The 20,292-nt window shown below is 43.2% G+C and overlaps 1 protein-coding gene across 1 annotated transcript in view; it reads left to right on the top strand.

Moving 5' to 3' along the window:
- Positions 1 to 20,292, top strand: part of LOC144694192 (spermatogenesis-associated protein 16-like) — a 231,216-nt gene that overhangs the window by 66,144 nt on the left and 144,780 nt on the right. Inside the window, exon 4 of the mRNA XM_078564549.1 lies at positions 12,343 to 12,427. Within this exon, the coding sequence (XP_078420675.1) occupies positions 12,343 to 12,427 (85 nt within the window). The remainder of the gene's footprint in view (positions 1 to 12,342; positions 12,428 to 20,292) is intronic.

Genomic DNA, 20,292 nt, shown 5'->3' with positions numbered 1-20,292 from the left:
CAATTAATGGCCAGAGGGTCGGCTCATTGTCCAATTAAGGATGGCGAACGGGCACTCAAAGCTGAAGGGCCAATCACAGGAGCATCAAGCAGCAATAGAGAGTGAATAGGGAGAACGCGCTTAAAAATTGAGGTGCCTGCTCTGCAACTTTTTTAAACAAATTTTAAAAATGGACTTTGCAGCTATGACAGGGGTGGGGGAGCAGGGCACCTCTCTATAGAGCAGCCTGTGGCTGCTGCTCCAGCACAAAGGCACAAAGGGAGAGCGTCTAGGCCTACCCACTTTGCTGCTTTGAGGCAGATTCCACGCAGCTAGCCTGGCCCCTGCCACATGCATGAACCTGGAGACTTACTGGAAAATCCCAGTAGACCTCCTTCAATTGGGCTCAATAGGCTCTTAACGAACCATGTCCTTTATCTGGCACATGTGGGTGGGTAGGCCTGCCATCCTCCATCTTGCCTCTGCAAAAAATGGCCCAGTGCCAGGATGGAGCTGGGGAACCAGAGCACCAGTCAGCAGGCCTATTTTAGCTTCAGTCTGCCTCTAGGACAGGGCTAAAAATCAAGCTCCAGAGTTCAAACGTTGTCACTGTATTTGTTTCCTAGATTAATCATGAGCTGCTATTTGCTTTCCTCAACTTTGAAAAGTATAAGAACAGTATCAAACCATGGCATATACAAACATAATCAAATTTATTGAACATTCGGCAATATGAAATACAAACAGTAGATCGACAGGAGTTACAGAATTTACTATTGGAATTTCAAAAGCAAGGGTACTTTTCTGTGGGTATAGTCGACATGAAACTGACCCTTCAGATATAATCCATTGTGTCTTATGGTACAGTTCACAAATATGTAACACCATATGCTCCTAAGTAACTGGTGAATTGGGAGAAGGCTACTAATTATAAACCCAGAGGTGATTATTAAATGAGCTACAAAGAATCATAGTCTATCCATATCAGAAATCTAATACAAGTCTTTGCCAGCATTAAGATAGAAGAGGCAGCACTATAAATACCCCTCCCAAGAGGAAAGCACCATAAATACAACATTTCTACCAATACTCCAATCAGATGAAGAAAGATATAAAATAAAAGCAGTTGGAGCTGTAGTAACTGTTCGAGGCCTTTCCTAAAATGCAAGTAACTTAAAAAGAGTTTGTGTTGCTGGGAAAAGCAGGAGTGCTCACCCTCTTCATGTCCATTTCACCTCCCTCCTACCTGCCCCCAGCAGACCTTACCTGTCAGATGATGTTTGCAGTTATCAGCAGATTTTCTTTTACATAAAAACATAAGGAGCAGAATTTTACGTTCCGTGGCCGGGCGCACACCCAATCTGAACAGACATGAAATTGCATCAGATGCTGGGCGTCATCTGACGTCATCGTGCACTCGCACGATATTTCGCTCAGCAGGTGCACGTAGCAGTCGGAAGAGTGCCTTCCAACAATTAAGTGGGTAATTAAGCCCATTAATGGCGCAACTGTCAGTGATTTTTCGTGGCCTTACGGTTGGCGGACAGGCCAATTGGCCAGGCAGTCTTTACATTTTTGATGAAACCTCATCCAAGGGCAGAATGAAATCGCCATTAGAAAATAAAATAAAAAGAACTATCTAGGGATAGCATTTTTATGAGATGCTTTCAGGTGCTTGATTGTGCTGCATGGACACTTTTTGCAGCTTTTTTGTGCTTTATTTTATTATTTAGAAGTGTCTGCCTTCAGGGAGCTCAGTGGAAGCGCCCACCTGCGCCCATGGTGACATCGTCGTCCGCCCCCTTCCCGCCCCCACCCTGGCAGTGCTGAGCTTTTCAGCGTGCGTTTCACGCTGGCTGGCCAATCGCGGCTGGGGGCCTGTTTCCCGACCGCTCCCGGGCATGCCAATCTCACGCGCCTGATGAGGGAAATATTCAGGCCAAGAAATAAGAGCAGGAGTTGACCATACTGCCCACTGAGCCTGTTTCACCATTCAGTATGATCCTGGCTGATCTTTGGCTTCAATTCCACTTTCCTCATCTCCGTCCTAAATGATCAGCCCCTTATCCTAATGATCAGCCCCTTATCTTGAAACTGTGCTCCCACATCCTGGATTCCCCAGCCAGGGGAAACAACCTTTCAGTGTCTGCTCTGTCAAGCCCCTTCAGAATTTTGTATGTTTCAATGAGATCACCTCTCACTTTATTAAACTACAGAGAATATAGACCCAATTTATTCAGTCTCTCATCATAGGACAACCCTCTCATCCCAGGAATCATTCCAGTGAACCTTTGCTTTACCGCCTCCAATGCTAGTATTTCCTTCCTTAAATATGGAGACTAAAACTGCACACACTACTCCAGATGTGGTCTCAACAAAGCCCTGTACAAATATAGCAAGACTTCTTTATTCTTGTATTCCAATCCACTTGCAGTAAAGGTCAACATGCCATCTGCTTCCCTAATTGCTTGCTGTACCTGCATGCTAACTTTCTGTGTTCAAGTACACCCAAGTGCCCCTGAAAATCAATGGCCAGAATTTTATGTGCTGTGATCATACGTATGGCCGACCCAACCTACGCGAAATAACGCGAGAAAACGTTGGTGGGAGTCCTGACATCATAGCAAAATTGCGCCATATCACGGTTGGTGGGCGCATGCGGGAGTTGGAAGCGTGCTCACCAACAATCAAGTTACACTTAAAGCCCCAATTGACCATCATTTTTAGTGGCCTGTGCGCTTTTACACTTGATGCACGGGCCAATCAGCCAGGCAGCCTTCATGTTTTTGCATCATTCTCGATCCACAGCAGGATAAAAAGCCCAGAGATGCTTGAAGGTTGACGAGTTATCAGTACTGCTGTCAGTTGCTTGCAGTTTAATTAAAGAGAGTTTGTGGCAATTTTTTGTTGCAAATACCCTTTGAACAATACTACAGCTCTCTGAAGCAGCTCCACAGCAGTTGTCACCCTTCAGGGAGCTTGTTGCAAACCGCCTGCACCCTCATTTGTCTCAGCACCCACCTTCTTCCTGCCACCCGACCCCTCCCCCCCCACAGCAGCGCCGAGCCCCTCTCTCAGCGTTAATTGGCCAGCCAGTGTGAAATCACTGGTTAGTTGCGATCGTGGCCGGAAGCACATATTGCGTTCGCTTCCAGATCCACCGATTGTGCGCACAACGACGGGCGCAAAATTCAGACCAATATTTATAAGTTTCTCGTCTTTTTAAAAAATATTTGACTTTTTTATTTTTATGGTCAAAGTGAATATCCTCATACTCCCTCACATTGTGATCCATCTATCACCTTGTTGCCCACTCACACAACCTATCTATGGGGGCGGAATCCCGTGGAGGCCACAGGGTTCTCAGTCGCTAGCTGGAAAACTGGTGAGAGCCCCATGTCACTTCTTTCTAGGATGGCCTGCTCTTGTTCCATTCGGATGCTTGACAGGCAAACGTCAGGCTTCCACTGGGATCAAGGACCCTGGGGGTGGAAATTTCATGCGCTGAACCCTGTTGATCAATCTTAGGCATTTAATTAATTTAATAAAGGGGGGACCTCCTTTGTTGGTCCCCGGCGCCCATCAAAGGCCCCCTCTCAAAGTTTAGCCCCCCTTCAATCTCCCTTCGGCATCTTGAACCTGACTTACGGGTTCTGCGTTAAGGTGAGACTGGCTGTAGTCCCAGATGTGATCACGGCTCTCGGCTGGTGCTGCTGGGACTACAGAGCTGCCGGCCATCCAATTGATGAACAGCTCTATAAGGTGGGACTTCTTCCTGGGATAGTGGAAGAAGTCTTGACTAAAAGCAATTAATGCTGTTCCCAGTGTTGAATTGCATAAGGGCAACCATCGGGAGTGTGGGCAGGCTCTCCCTCCCTGATCTTTTAGCTGGGTGTGGTGGGCACCACAGCACCCAGCAAAATCCAGCCCCAGGTCCATCAATTCTGTCTGAAGTTGTTATGGCTGTGCTTCTTATGGAGGCCATATGAAAATTGTGACAATTTTATTCCCAAAAGTATACTTTTATTCATAAAATTTGTAAATGTACGTTACAAGACATTTTAATTTGAAAATTACGGAAAGTGCAATAAAATTCAACTTGCCTCCATAATTATGGGCAAAATTTTTACTCGGCAGGTGGGCTCGCGTAAAATGATGCACGTTAATGCCGGGCAAATGTCCCAACATCAATGCACAGTCGCACGATATTTCGGTCAGCAGACACGTGCCTGTGTCAGCAGCATGCCTGCCGACAATTAAAAGGCCATTAACAAGGTAATAGAAATTTTTCGCTGCCTGTACAACCTTATGGTTGGTGGGCAGGCGAAAAGGCCAAGCGGCCTTTGTACTTTTTAGACAATCTCATCCATGGGTGGGATTAGGTTTCCTAAAGCAAATAGAAATAAAATAAAATTTTTAAAATTTGACAGAGTCACATGAGGGGGTATGTTTTATAACATTTTTCATTTTTTTTTTTAACTCTTCATCTCCCTGAGGCAGCTCTGTGCCTCAGGGAGATTATCAAGCGTGCACATGTGCAAAGTTCCCACTCACCCCGCTCACCCTCCTTCACCCCGCCAGCACAGGTAGCACTTGAGCACTGCCGTTTGCATTTCATGCTGGGCGGGCCTTAATTGGCCTGCTAGCGTGAAATTGCCTTCCGGCCTCAATGACAGGTGGCGGTTGGCTTCCCACCCGAGCCTGTCCGACAAGGGCAAAATTCTGCCCTATGTTCCACTTATAGGTGCTTCTATGCAATTGTAATTCTCTTGATATTTACATTATATATTCCACGTCAAGCATACAGCCTGAGGATATAACATTTCAAATTGAAAAATTATGTAAAGTGCAATAGAATTCAACTTTCTTTCATGCAGTATGTTCCTCTCTGAGCTGCCTCAATCGAATTTCAATACTCTTGATATTCGACTGGAGCCCACATTAACCTGAGCCATTGTTGGTGAGTGTCACAGAAAACTGAAGCTCAACTCCATAGGATAGTTTTCAATTAGCATCACAGATGTGTCATATTACCTAATTGGCTGCAAACAACTACAAGAAGTAGCTTACAAATTTTTAATTTATCTCTGTCCTGATGGAACAAGCGTATTAGCAGGAAAGGAAAATGCATTTAGGTAGATTTCCCCAGATCTACAAGGCCATCAACAGGGCAGAAAGTACCATATGCAGCCTTTTTAGAATGTTATAAACTATGTCAACAGTTTTAATTTTAATTTTAACTTTAACATTTCCTTAATGTGTAGCTGATGTGCAATTCCAACCATATCAACATGCATTTAAATGCCTCCAACGCAGGGAGCTGTCACAATTCCTTCATTTTGTAATAGTTAAGAAATCTACTGATCTTCACACATGCAAGGCAGTTCAGTGATGAGGGCTAACCTCCAAAGCAGTGACTCTGATTCCGCTACAGAAAACAAGAACCCCCAAACAGCACTGATACTATGAGGCTCACTGTGACATAAGCATTGCTATATAAATGCAAATCCTTTCTTTTCTTTCTAGAGACCTTTTTACTGCAGGACCTCATCAGCATGCTGGGCCTACTGCCTTTGGTCATCCCCTCTATTGTCCCGCTGAGTCATAAGTTCTTTCTCGATGCCAAAATTTAGAGTTTTTGTAGCACAGCAGAATGATTCTGGAGACCCTGATAGAACTGTAGTGGAATGCAACTATTGAAACACCTGAAACTGTAGTAGATCAGAACAATTTAAGTATTTAATGATAAATCTTTTTTGGGTTACAAAATAATTTTGAACTCTTGATGGCATTTATTATGCATATAATAAAATATACCTTACAGGGTTTAACTTTGTTTATTACTAAGAAGTGAAACTAGAGAAACAATTCTAATAAAACCCAACTAAAAGGTAGCAGGGAGTGGAACACCAATTCTTAATAGATTCTTATCCTGAGATGTTTCCTTTGATTGAATGCAAACAAGGGAAAATCTGATTTATTTTTATCACTGAGAGACAATGTTAAAGGCCAAAGGACCAGAGTAAATGACACTACCAATATTGGGAAAGATAAAAAAGAAAGGTAAATCCGAAAGCAAATTTGCCATACACAGCATAAAATCCTGAAGAATGCATTAAAGCAGAAGGAATGTGAAGTTCCGACCTGAAAAAAAACTCAACGGGACGGATATTGCTTCTGTTTTCTCTGTTGCATATCATGCTTTACCCAGGAAATATAGATTAAAGCTGTCAAATATGACTACTGCCACAATGAAAAAGTCTTGTTTAATTATAACAAACCTGGTTGTCAACCTATATGTAAGCGGATAGATGCTGAAGAATGTTGGTGATTCAAATCATCCAAAATTAGGCTTTCGCATTAAAGAAATTTCAAATATTTTGAATGTTTCTGTCAGCTAAGGAAACTTAACTGGGTATATAGGAACGTAGAAACAGGAGTCTGCACTCAGCCCCTCGAGAGTGTTCTGCCATTCGATTAGATCATGGTCAATTTGTACCTCAATCCTATTTGCCTGTGCTGCATAAGCTTTAATATCTTTGCCTAATAAAAATATATCGCTCTTGGTCTTGAAAGTTTCAATTAACCCAGGATCCACCAACTTAGTTCTACTACCCTTTGTGGGGAGAAGGGCTTCCTGTTTTCATACCTGAGTGATCTTAGTTATAATTTTATGACAATTCCCCAAGTTCTTTTTCCCCACCAGAGGAAATAGTTTATCTATCGTATCAAGTTTTTAATCATTTTAAAGTGGTCTATTAGATCACCCCTCAATAATCTATATTGTTATGAATATCTAATTTTATGATTCATATGCTTTAGGAGTATAACTTCTAGTTTTCATAATTGACCTGGGTTTGATAAACTGGTAAACACCCCTAAGATAATTTACAATTCAAAGGATGGTTCATATTTACCTAAAGGGGTTAGAGTTAGAGGTGTGAAAACAGTAAACAACAGGTGATCTTCTGTTAGCTTCATCATGGAGCGGAGAGTCTAGGGTGATGGCGTCGGTGGTTTTAAAGCTTGTATTTTTTCAGACAGGCCCTAATTATAAAGGGAAACTGAAAAGGAAACTGACACTCCCAATTTCTAAGGAAACTAAGACTGAAACTGAGATTGGAAACCAAAACTTCTGGTTCAAACTATATAAAAGGAGACAGCCATCAGAACTCTGTAGATGATTAGTCGTGTGGTGCAGTATAGGCAGGTTGAAGATGCCAGAGGCTAGATCCAAAAGCTGAGAATAAGTAAATATGTAGGGCGGAATTTTCCATTCTGGAGACTAAGTGCACTGGCCGACGGGATAAACGGTGCATTTCCTCCTGGGTGGCAGGGGTGGGGTTCTTATGCCCCAATGCACATTTGGAAACTCATTAGTTATGCATTGGCGAGCCGCTCATCGAATCACATGACGGGGTGGGCACTTAATCATCTGCCCCCCAGCACCTTATGGGATTGAAGGCCCTGGCACCATATTTAAATAGCACCCAAACTCAAATATTCACTCTCTGCAGCCCAGCTGTTTGGTCTGCATGTCCTGAGATGGCCTCAGGAGAAAAAAGCCATGCACCCCGCCATATTCAGCCATGACTCCCTGGTGGCTCTCCTCAATGCCGTCCACAAACAGCATGATGTCCTTTTCCGAAGGGATGGAACCAGGAGGTCCACCAACCTCACCTAACCGACCGGGAAGGGGGTTACACCAGAGGTCTGTGCTGGTGGGACCCAAAAAAAGAAATGCCCTGCGGCACAGGAAGAGGATGAATGATCTAATCCGCTCTGCCAGGGTAAGTTAACTTTCTGCTCACTCCAAACTCAAATTCTCATAATGGCATCAGGCACTCAAAGGGTTACACTCCTCAGGGATCTCACACACTATGAACAGAGGAGACACCAGCAGTGAATGTCTCATGCATACCTTAACATCATATGAACATATGAAATAGGAGCAGAAGTAGGCCATTCAGCTCCTTGATCCTGCTCCGCCATTCGATAAGATCATGGCTGATCTGTTTATGTTTCAAATTCTGCATTCCTATCTACCCTCAATAACCTTAGATCCTGGTTAGGCAAGGGAATCAATCTACCTCTGCCCTAAAAACATTGAATGACCCCACCTCCAGCACCTTCTGAGGCACTGAGTTTCAAAGTGTCACAACCCCCTGAGAGAAAAAAATTCCTCCCATCTCCGTCCTAAAAGGTCAACCCCTAATTTTAAAACAGTGCTGCCTTGTTCTGGATTTATCCAGAAGAGGAAACATCTTTTCCATGTCCACCTTATCAATACCACTCAGGATCTTATATACTTCAATCAAGTCACCCCTCACTCTTCTAAACTCCAGTGGAAACAAGGTCAGTCTGCCTATCCTTTCCTCATAAGACATCCTGCTCATTCCAGATATTAATCTAGTAAACCTCCTCTGAACAGCCTTCAATGCATTTACATCCATCCTTAAATAAGGAGACCAAAACTGAGCACAATATTCAAAATATGGTCTCACCAGTGCCCTGTATAACTGATGCATAACATCCTTACTTTTATGTTCAATTACTCGCGTAATAAAGGATAGAATTCCATTAGCCTTCTTAATTACTTGCTGTACCTGCATACTACCTTTTTGCGACTCATGCACTGGAACACCTAGATCCCTCTGCACCTCAGAATTCTGCAGACGTTCTCTGTTTAAGCAATACTCTGCTTTCTTATTCTTCCTGCTAAATCATATCGGTCCCCGAATCAAAGGGATATTTTGAAAGTAAAGTTACTTAGTTTAAATCTCTACCTGGGACATTCCAGGTATGCCGCATTGTTATGGAGATAGATTACAGCGAGTTACTTTGTTTGATTTTGGGTTTTATCACTGTGATCTCTCACAGAAAGGAGCAGTTGGCATCTGGGAAAAGGAAGAGAGTAAGCTACCAGATGTTGGTGCTTAGAAAGTGCTGTGGATCAAGAGCAGGGGGATTTGAGAAGCCGAGAGTTTCCTGATGTGAAGTCACTGAGCAGGAATTACAAGTGAGGCCCATGCTTGAGCTGGGGAGTCCACAGTCGAGAGATATTGAAGGAGGGAGTTGAAGGGTCGGTTTGTTGGATGTTAGTGGAAGGACCCCAAGAAATCTCAGACCTCGGAGAATAGTGGAAACACAGAGGGGAGTCAACGTGAATCCCTGAGATCTGTTGCATACCTTGTTTTTGTCCTAGAAGTGAAGAAACCCTCAAGACCCTGTAAAGTATAGGGGAACTCTTGGGTAGAAATAAAAATAGAACAGCAAGTGGCCTATTGAGATTTTTGGGTTTAAAGTATGAGTGTTTACAAACTATATTATAAAGTTAGAAGTACCTGCTTTGTTTAACTCTTGTACAGTAAAAGTTTTTTTGTTTAAAATGTGAAATCTTGTGGCATAATTCTTTCAGTTGATAACCGGGAGTTTGAATTTCTTTTTAAAAGTTACTCGTCTCTACCAAGATCATAACAATATTCAAGGTAATACAAGCCAAGATTTTGGTGAATCTGCACTGCACCCATCCAAGGCCAGTATATCTTTTCTGAGATGTGACACCCAAAACTGAATGTAGTACTCCAGGATCTGACTAAGGTTCTATGCATTTGAAGCATAACTTCCTCCCTTTTGTATTCTAGCCCTCTTGAGATAAAGGCCATAATTTCATTAACCTTATTGGTAGCTTTTTATTCATGTTGTTACAGTCAGGTGAGAAGTGGTAGAATAGCTGCCCTCTTTTTCTCAACCCTCGTTTGACTGCGACAGGTTTTTAAAAAAAAATGACACTTGCTAATTCAGTGAATGTTTAACTGTCTAAGTACTGTGACTTTAAAAGACTCACAGACGGGTTTCCTTGTAAGCTTTTAAAAGAAAAGAAAATAGTACTTATTGTGCTTAATACCCATCCAAATGAAACCAATAAAAACGCTCCAACTCTCACATACACATGCATTCAAGAGATCACATGTGCACACAAGTAAGTTACAAAGTGCGAGGATTGGTTATGTAGTTTAGAAGTCCAGAAAAGTTAGTTGCATACAGATTTGGCAGATGAATGCCTTGGACGATTTTAGACTGGGTTCAATGATCTTTACAAATTCTGCGACGGGACAATTTAAAGATGTTGACGGACAATTTTTCTTTGATTTGTGAATGGGTCAGGAGATCAATCATTCACATTCTTCTAAGGTGCTTGTCTCTGATGGGTTCTTATGGATGGCCTGCCTGTTTTAATGGCTTTGGAATTTGTGGGGTAGTTATGCATCTTAGAAACTGCTGTTTAAGCTATTTTTTTAAAATGCTGTTGTTCAGTCTTTTTAAAACTCAGCCAGTGGTTTCATCCCAATAAATAAATAAAGTAATTTTCAATATAAAGTACGGCTTTATAACAATGTTAACTAGCTTTTAGAAATTATATTAGCACTGAAAATAGAAATTATTGATGGTATTGTCAGTATCCAACAGCAATTGCAAAGATAGGTAAAATATAACCAAGTCAATCCATGAAATAGAAATCATAATGGCACTTTCAAGCACGGGTATGGTCACCAAACTTACAAAATAAATGTAGGTAAAGGAAACAATCCAAAAAAGGGCAACAAAGATGCTTATCGTTTTGAATATTTTTGAACTGTTAAGAGAAGCAAAATAAGCAAATCTAACCCCATTGGGGGGGAAATTACACGGCATTTACAATACAATGTAGCATTGGTCTGAAGGGTTTCACTTCTGACTAATAATGCATTTACAACACAAGTGGAAGCTAAATCCAGTGTCAGATCCCAATGAGGGAAAGAATTCTCACTTTGCTTCACTTAGGGCTCACTTTGAAACTTCACATCCTATTTACACCCTTGGGTTCAAAGCTGCTGCATTCTTGCTCCACTACCAAAAGGACTTCTATCCACAACTTGGAAAGGCTGTTAAACCCAAACCAAATTTTGAAGGTAGGGTCATTTCATATTCAGGCAGGCGACCCGTACCTGTAGACCCCTAGCTCTGAAAAATTGGAGCAGTGTTTTTCTGCTGTGAGGTGGCACCATGTTGGCGGAAAGATTTATTTGTGCACAGTTCACACACAATATTTGGGCAGCTGTCTGAAATTATTTCTTATGGCTCTTTAATTTTGGGGCCTTCAAGAGGCTCAACCAGAAGTCATGTCCACTATTGGATAGTGTTTTGGTAAAATTCTCAAAGTATCATGAGAACACTCGGAGAGAAGCTCCTGCACCGCTGCCATGCAAACCTAACTTTGGTGCAAAGCTAAAACCATTTGCATCATTATTAAACTTGTACTGAGAATGCAAATTAGTTTTTTGAAAATGAGGAAAGAACTGGTATTTTGTGCGTGATCAGCTTTGGTCCAGAACTTGATGATAAGCTGGAAAAGCCAAAAGCTAAACTTCATGATTCAAAAGATGAGTGTTTGTGCCAGAACAAGATGGTATAGGCTTAGAGAAAAGGATAAGAAATACTGTTGTCATCTTGGTTCAAACACCACCACTTTCAATACATCGGCCTATAAATTTCACTGCGCAGCGTCCTTTTTTCATGTGCTAACTGGGCTACCAAGCCCACAATATGGCTAGCTTGAAGCTCATGCACATTTCCATCTATAAGTACAGCATCTGCCATCTTAGTGAAGGAAAAAATAGGCATTCAAAAAATAGGTCTGAAACAGGCGTTAGGCTCTCTCCCAATCCGCAACTAAGCACCACTATGTTGCTAACAACGGCCTGTTCTTGGTTTATTCTCCTCTGGCTGGCTGCTCATGGCACTCTGGCTCCATTGAAATGAGACCCAAGGTCTAATAATGGTGCCTTGGCATCACCTTTGAGACACAGGATATATATATTGCAACCCCCATCATCAACCCCAAACCCTACTCCTGTGCCCACCAAAGCTTCATGTGCAGCCAGAAATCTTGCCTCCATAATCCTTTGAAAAGTCATCTCCACAAAGCAACTAAATGTATCTTACATCAATGCTTACTGGATTTTATATGCTCACAGTGGCTCCAGATGGTATTCATTTTTGGCATAGAATGTGTAATAACCCTATTTAGCATTAATAGATGATCCAGAAAAAAGCAATTTTATTGCCTAACCATTATATTGATTGTTTGAAAATTTCATAATTTATGGTATGTTCACAATTGCTTATATTTACCTATTTGACAGAGAAATATGAAACTTTGGGCTGCTGTCAATTTAGTATAAATATGTACGTAACAAGCGAAGATTAAACATACTTCACAAAGCACAGTACCCAAAAACAGAAGTAAAAAGTTTGTAGTATTGGGGGTTTGAGTACTATGTATAGCATTATTTTGTTTGTGCATTCTGTTTTAATTGTTAGAAGTGCTATGATTGCTGACTACGTTTATTGGCTGCATGGGGCAAAGGAACAGAACATCAGCAAGCACGTCAAGCTTTATTGGCAGGTGAGGACCGATAAATGGAAGAGGAATGACCTGAATTGTTATTAAAATACAAAATTGATAAATTGTTACAAAGTACATTCATGAGGCATAAATATAGAATATGAGCCAATGAGTATAGAAAATATAACCTAATTCAAATTGTATATTGTCGTATACCCTCTGGACCACTCCTTTAATGTGCATGGAACAACATATCAAAAAATATCAAAATGCATAAGACTTCTTCTATATAGAATAACAGGGATGCATTCCAGTAGGGGTTAAAGAATGTGACAGGAAATGGAGTAATGGAATAGAACATTTGGCAAGGAGTATAGTCTGTTATGGAGTATATGGGCTGAATTTTCCCATCCCTGGGGTTGCGGGCTTGGAGGTGGAAGGGGAAAATTGCTGGGATTCCCGCCACCAGGGAAGTTTCCCAGAGGCAAGCCAGGATGCAGATCAGCTGCCTGCTAAGTAGAGATGGGCATCCAATTCAAATAATTAATGCCGCAATTAGGGATGGTTTTTCTGGCTCACCGGCATTTTGCAGATAGCGGAAATGCTCTCCATTGCACTGGGAGGCCATTGGAGCTGCAGGAGATATCCCCTAAAGGGGGATCCTCCGGCAGCAAAGACTGCACTAGCAGCCCAAATGCTGCTATCGGAGGGTTCCCCCCACCCCCCCACTTCAAGGGGCTTGCTTGGCCCCTCTGAATTTATAGTTTAAATTTATATCTCCAAGGGTGTCTCTGTTTTGAAGCATCCTCAAGCTCTCTTACTTGTGGGCAGCCAAGACTCTAGAGCTGCCGGTCCTGTGATTGGACCAGCAGCATTGGGAGCCTGCCCACCATCCTGAATAGGAATGCAAGTGTGAAGATGGCCAATTAGAAGACTGCCTCCATGAAAATAGCTCCCTCATCCTGGCTTCCAGCACGTGTGGGCTCAGTAGCCCCATTTGGCCCCATCATTGGTGTCCCAAAACTTACAGGAAAATCCTGTCCGGTTAGTCTCAGGAATGGAAAGTACAACCAGGGAAGACACAAATTCAATTACAGGATATACTCATGTAAAAGTAGAATTTCTGAGACCCTTTATTAGGCAAAAGGTTAAGGGGTCAACTTTTACACAGGTAATGTTTTCGAGGGGCTTACTTTCAACTACCAACGCTTGTGGCTCACACATCCAGCAGAGAACCGTGCTGGGTTTTCAGTCTCTCAGTTCCAGATGCTTGCAGCTCACAAGGAGCAAGAAGGAAGCATAAAAAGGTAAGTTTTTAATAATCCCTTTTCTTTCCCGATGAGACCATAGGACTATTCATGACAGTTCAGTGAGCTTAGTTCAGTTTCTGGGAAAGTTTAATACACTTGCGGCTCACACACTGTGCACACTGACTCTGCAGTTTGTTCCAGTCCTATGCCCATCATGTCAATGAAAAATTAAAATTTTACTAAAGTTCCCCAATATCTCAGTGGGCAATTGCACTCTGATCTAGCACCGTTGCAGAAAGATCAAAAAGCTCCTGGTTCAAATCCAGGTCTCTGCTGTGTTACTCTGAAAACAGAGTGGGGCAGTGAGCTGAGAGACGGAGCAGAGTGCCCTTGGAAAATCAGGGGTCAACTTTTAAACAGGGTATATGAAAAATTAAGGATTTTTGGCCAAAGGCCAGGAGTCAAATTTTACATGAGATCGACTATTGCTCGAGTATATACAGTATAAGATATATTTAAAAGTTCGCAACAAAAAAAACACAGGTAAAAGTACATCCTTCTGGCACTGGATGGTTGTGCTGAAGTCAAAAATCTGAAGAACTCAAGTTTTGATCCGTGGGGTAGAATTTCAATGGATGGACTTGCTCAACTTGGGGGGCCCTGCAGCAGATTGGGAACCTGAAGGTTAGTGGAGTGGCTTTTTAACTCGGCCATGGCACTAGCATCGTGCTTCCAGGTTTCCCAACCAGGCATCCTTGGAGGTCTGCAGGGGGCTGTAGGATTGCAAAGAGAGATACTCTTACCAGCAGACGGAGGAAGAGACCAGGTTCCAAAAATAAGATGAAGAGTTAAGCAGCAGGACTGTGGTCCTTTGGTCATGGATACAGTGCCAAAAGAGGTTCAGTGACCTCATCAGGGCAGGAAAGGTGAGTGGCATGCCACATTCAAGTACCGACCCGCTCACTCTGACTTCACTGGCCTTCTTCCACTCAACACTTCACAGACTAACACAAGTTGCTGCTCTTCTCTTTCAGATCACCACCTCATATTCCCATCCCTCACAACCACACTCCATCCTCTCATCATAATCGATTTCTTACACTCATAACTCTCTACTTGCAGGAGAAGGCATCACAAAACAGCAGGGAGAGACAGAGAAGCAGAGTGGTGGGGTTCCCTCGAGTAATTAACCCTCTGACCACTCTGGAGGATGACACACTAGAAATCAACAGACTGTCAGAGTGAATGGCCATTGGGGATGGAGAGATGTGGCCTCCCAGATACGTGATGACAAAATTACATATCATACTGCCAAATAGAACAAAACAATCACTCGTTGATTTGGTGTCACATGTAACTGAAATATGATCACCTGCAGAATTCAAAAGTAGCACAGGAGATGGTGTAGGATTGGGATGAGCAGTCCTCGTACTGTGAGGAAGCGCCATCACGTGGCTCATGTGCACCCTCCACCAGCTGAGATATGCACACCCCAGTGGAGCCTCTGAGGCAGGTGGCTGAGTTATTATACAGTGAGCCATACAAAGTCAAAAAAGTCCAATGAAGCAAAATAACCTCCAAGATCTTGGAAATTACCTCCAAGGCAGATTAAGCGCACTCTCAGAGCAAGTCCTGTGAGGAAAAGCCTTTCAATTAAGCAAAGAAGTAGCTGTCCTCGTGCAGTATTTAAGGGATTTCCAAACTGTCAATTAACAGCCTGTCCATCCTCCTGGTGCTCTTGCCTATTGACTCTTGGTAATTTTCAGACAAGTTGGGAAATCCATGTGCGTAAATGCAGAGTTGAAGTTTCAGCTGATTGCCCTTTTGAATATTTAAAGTGCAGACCCACCTGTCCATAAGACCATAAGACATAGGAGCAGAAATTAGGCCATTCGGCCCTTCGAGTCTGCTCCGCCATTCAACCATGGCTGATAAATTTCTCAACCCCATTCTCCCGCCTTCTCCCCGTAACCTTTGATCCCCTTACCAATCAAGAACCTATCTATCTCGGTCTTAAATGCACTCAATGACCTGGCCTCCACAGCCTTCTGTGGCAATGAATTCCATAGATTCACCACTCTCTGGCTAAAGAAGTTTCTCCTCATCTCTGTTCTAAAAGATCTCCCTTTTACTCTGAGGCTGTGCCTTCGGGTCCTAGTCTCTCCTACGAATGGAAACATCTTCCCCACGTCCACTCTATCCAGGCCTTTCAGTATCCTATAAGTTTCAATCAGATCCCCCCCTCATCCTTCTAAACTCCATCGAGTATAGACCCAGAGTCCTCAAACGTTCCTCATATGTTAAGCCTTTCATTCCTGGGATCATTCTCGTGAACCTCCTCTGGACCCTCTCCAGGGCCAGCACATCCTTCGTGAGATACGGGGCCCAAAATTGCTCACAATATTCTAAATGTGGTCTGACCAGAGCCTTATAAAGCCTCAGCAGCACATCCCTGCTTTTATATTCTAGTCCTCTCGAAATAAATGCCAACATTGCATTTGCCTTCCTAACTACCAACTCAACCTGCAAGTTAACCTTAAGAGAATCCTGGACTAGGACTCCCAAGTCCCTTTGCACTCCAGATTTCTGAATTCTCTCCTCATTTAGAAAATAGTCTATGCCTCTTCTTCCTACCAAAGTGCATAACCTCACACTTCCCCACGTTGTATTCCATCTGCCACTTCTTTGCCCATTCTCCTAACCTGTCTAAATCCTTCTGCAGACTCCCCGCCTCCTCAATACTACCTGTCCCTCCACCTATCCTTGTATCATCTGCAAACTTAGCCAGAATGCCCTCAGTTCCTTCATCTAGATCATTAATGTACAAAGTGAAAAGTTGTGGTCCCAACACTGACCCCTGCAGAACTCCACTAGTCACCGGCTGCCATCCTGAGAAGGACTCCCTTATCCCCACACTCTGCCTCCTGCCAGACAGCCAATCTTCTATCCATGCTACTATCATGCCTCTAACGCCATGGGCTCTTATCTTACTGAGCAGCCTCCTGTGCGGCACCTTGTCAAAGGCCTTCTGAAGTCCAAGTAGATAACATCCATTGGCTCTCCTTTGTCTAACCTACTCGTTACCTTCTCAAAGAATTCTAACAGATTTGTCAGGCATGACCTACCCTTGATGAAACCATGCTGACTTTGCCCTATTTTACCATGCACTTGCAAGTATTCTGAAATCTCATCCTTAATAATGGACCAACGACCGAGGTCAGGCTAATCAGCCTGTAATTTCCCGTCTTTTGCCTCACTCCCTTCTTAAACTGGGGGGGTTACATTAGCGATTTTCCAGTCCTCTGGGACCCTCCCTGACTCCAGTGATTCCTGAAAGATCACCGCTAACGCCTCCACTATCTCTTCAGCTATCTCCTTCAGAACTCTGGGGTGTAATCCATCTGGTCCAGGTGATTTATCCACCTTCAGACCTTTCAGTTTTCCTAGCAACTTCTTGGTAATGGCCACCATACTCACCTCTGCCCCCCGACTCTCTTGAACTTTGGGGATGTTACTTGTGTCTTCCACTGTGAAGACTGACGCAAAGTACCTATTCAGTTCCGCGGCCATTTCTTTGTTCCCCACTACTACTTCTCCAGTGTCATTTTCCAGCGGCCTAATGTCCACTTTTGCCTCTCTCTTACCCTTTATATACCTAAAAAAAACTCTTGCAATCTTCTTTTATATTACTGGCTAGTTTACCCTCATATTTAATCTTCTCCCTCCTTATTTCCTTTTTAGTTGTCCTCTGTTGGTCTTTGTAGGCTTCCCAATCCCCTGGTTTCCCACTGCTCTTCGCCGCATTGTATGCTTTCACTTTAGCTTTTATGCTGTTCCTGACTTCCCTTGTCAGCCATGGTTGCCTCATCCTCCCTTTAGTATGCTTCTTCTTCCTAGGGATGAATTCTTGCTGTGTCTTCCAAATTATTCCCAGAAACTCCTGCCATTGCTGTTCCACTGTCTTTCCTGCTAGGCTCATCTCCCAGTCAATTCTGGCCAGCTCCTCCCTCATGCCTCTGTAGTTGCCTTTATTCAACTGTAATACCGTTACATCTGATTCCAGCTTTTTCCTCTCAAATTGCAGGGTAAATTATATCATATTATGGTCACTTCCTCCTAAGGGTTCCTTCACCTTAAGCTCCCTTATCAAATCTGCCTCATTAACATCATTAAATCTAGAATTGCCTGTTCCCTAGTGGGCTCCACCACAAGCTGCTCCAAAAAGCCATCTCGTAGACATTCCACAAATCCCTTTTCTTGGGATCCACTACCAGCCTGATTTTCCCAGTTTATCTGCATATTGAAATCCCCCATGATCACTGTAACCTTGCCTTTCTTACACGCCTTTTCTTTCTCCTGGTGTATCTTGTGCCCCACATCCTGACTACTTTTCGGAGGCCTGTACATAACTCCCATTATGGTTTTTTGACCTTTGCAGTTCCTCAACTCTACCCACACAGATTCTACATCATCTGACCCTACGTTGTTTCTTGCTATCGATTTAATTTAATTTCTTACTAACAAAGCAACCCCAACCCCTCTGCCAACCTGCCTATCTTTTCGATAGGATGTATATCCTTGGATATTTAGCTCCCAATCCTGATCCCCCTGCAGCCATGTCTCCGTGATGCCCACCACATCATACCTGCCCATTTCAACCTGTGTCACAAGTTCATTTACCTTATTTCGTATACTGCGTGAATTCAGCTACAACACCTTCAGTCCTGTATTTCCCATCCCCCTTATTGTCGTCCCTTTATCTGATGTGCTTGAAGTTAGATTCCTAGCCCTTTCCAAACACTCTGTCCTATTTTGTGTTCTGGAGACTTTAATAGCCTCTCCTGGGCTCTCCTTTCTTTTCAGTTTTTTCATAATTTTCCATGAGGTTGAATCCACCTCCCCACATGCTAACCTGCTGCTTTGTTTCCCATTAGTCATACTTCTTGGAGTTTTACCCTTCCCTTCCCCGCCCACTTTCTAATTTAAAGTCCTGTTGACCACCCTATTTACCCTCTTCGTTAGAACATTGGTCCCAGATTGGTTCAGGTGGAAACCGTCCCAATGGTACAGATCCCTCCTGATCCAATACTGATGCCAGTGCCCCACGAAATGGAACCCCTCTTTCCCGCACCTTTAGTCACGTGTTTACTTCCCTTATTCTCGTGTCCCTATGCCAATTTGCACGTGGCTCGGGTAGTAATCTGGAGATTATAACCCTTGAGGATCTGTTCTTTAATTTAGTTCCTAGTTCCTGATAATCCCCAAACAGCTCCTCTTTCCCAGTCTTACCTATGTTATTTGTCCCTTGGGGGTTTCCCAAGAATCTCAAAACGGGAAGTCGGTGGGTCCAAGTTGGATTCCCAATATGCTGCATATTTTCATTTTTTAACTCATACATGTACCTACACCCAGGTCAAAATTCCAAGCCTCCTGATCTCTACTGAGTTAGCTATTTTCAGGATCACAGTCTTCAATTCTATTCACCCCACGTGATGTCAAGAAACAAGCACTAGATACTGCAAAGACTGTGGACTCTGACAACATATAGTATTGAAGTGTATTGTGTGTTCCAAAACTAGCTACTCCCTGAGTCAAGCTGTTCCAGTAGAGCTACAGCACTGGCATCTATCCGGCAATGTGGAAAATTGCCCAGATACGTCCTGTCCACAAATAGCAGGACAAATCCAGCCCAGCTAATTACTGCCCTGTCAGTCTACTCTCGATCATCAGAAAAGTGATGGAAGGTGTCGTTAACAGTGCTATCAAGTGGCATTTGCTCAGCAATAACCTTCTCACTGACACTCAGTTTGGATTCCGTCAGTGCCACTCAGCTCCTGACCTCATTACAGCCTTGGTCCAAACATGGACAAAAGAGCTGAAATCAAGAAGTGAGGTGAGAGTGGAAGCGCTTGATATCAAGGCAGCATTTGACTGAGTGTGGCATCAAGGAGCCCTAGCAAAACTGAAGTCTATGGGAATCAGGGGGAAACCTCTCCACTAGTTAGTGTCATATATAGCAAAAAGGAAGATGGTTGTGTTTGTTGGACGCCAATCATCTCAGTCCCAGGACATCATTGCAAGAATTCCTCAGAGTAGTGCCTAGGCCTAGCCATCTTCAGCTGCTTCATAATGATCTTCCCTCCATAAGATCATAAGTGCTGATTTTCACTGATGAATGCACAATGTTCAACACCATTCGCGGCTCTTCAGATACTAAAACAGTCATGTCCATATGCAGCAAGAGCTGGACAACATTCAGGCTTGCTCTGATAAGTGACAAATAACATTTGTGCTACACAAGTGCCAGGCAATACCCATCTCAACAAGAGAGAATCTAACCACTTCCCCTTGACATTTAATGGCATTACCGTGGCTGAATCCCCTATGATCAACATCCTAGGGGTTACCAATGACCAGAAACTGAACTGGACCAGTCATGTAGATACGGTGGCTACAAGAGCAGGCCTGAGGCTGGGAATTTTGTGGCAAGTAACTCACCTCCTGACTCTGCAAAGCCTGTCCACCATTTACAGGGCACAATCAGGAGTGTGTTGGAATATTCTCCACTTGCCCGGATCAGTGCAGCTCCAACAACACTCGAGAAGCTTGACACCATCCAGGACAAAGAGCCCGCTTGATTGGTACCCCATCCATCACCTTAAATGTTCACTCCCT

This window comes from Cetorhinus maximus, chromosome 19 (assembly GCF_964194155.1).
Source record: "Cetorhinus maximus chromosome 19, sCetMax3.hap1.1, whole genome shotgun sequence".
In the NCBI taxonomy this organism is placed as follows: Eukaryota; Metazoa; Chordata; class Chondrichthyes; order Lamniformes; family Cetorhinidae; genus Cetorhinus; species Cetorhinus maximus.
This window is presented reverse-complemented; position numbering and strand designations above follow the sequence as displayed.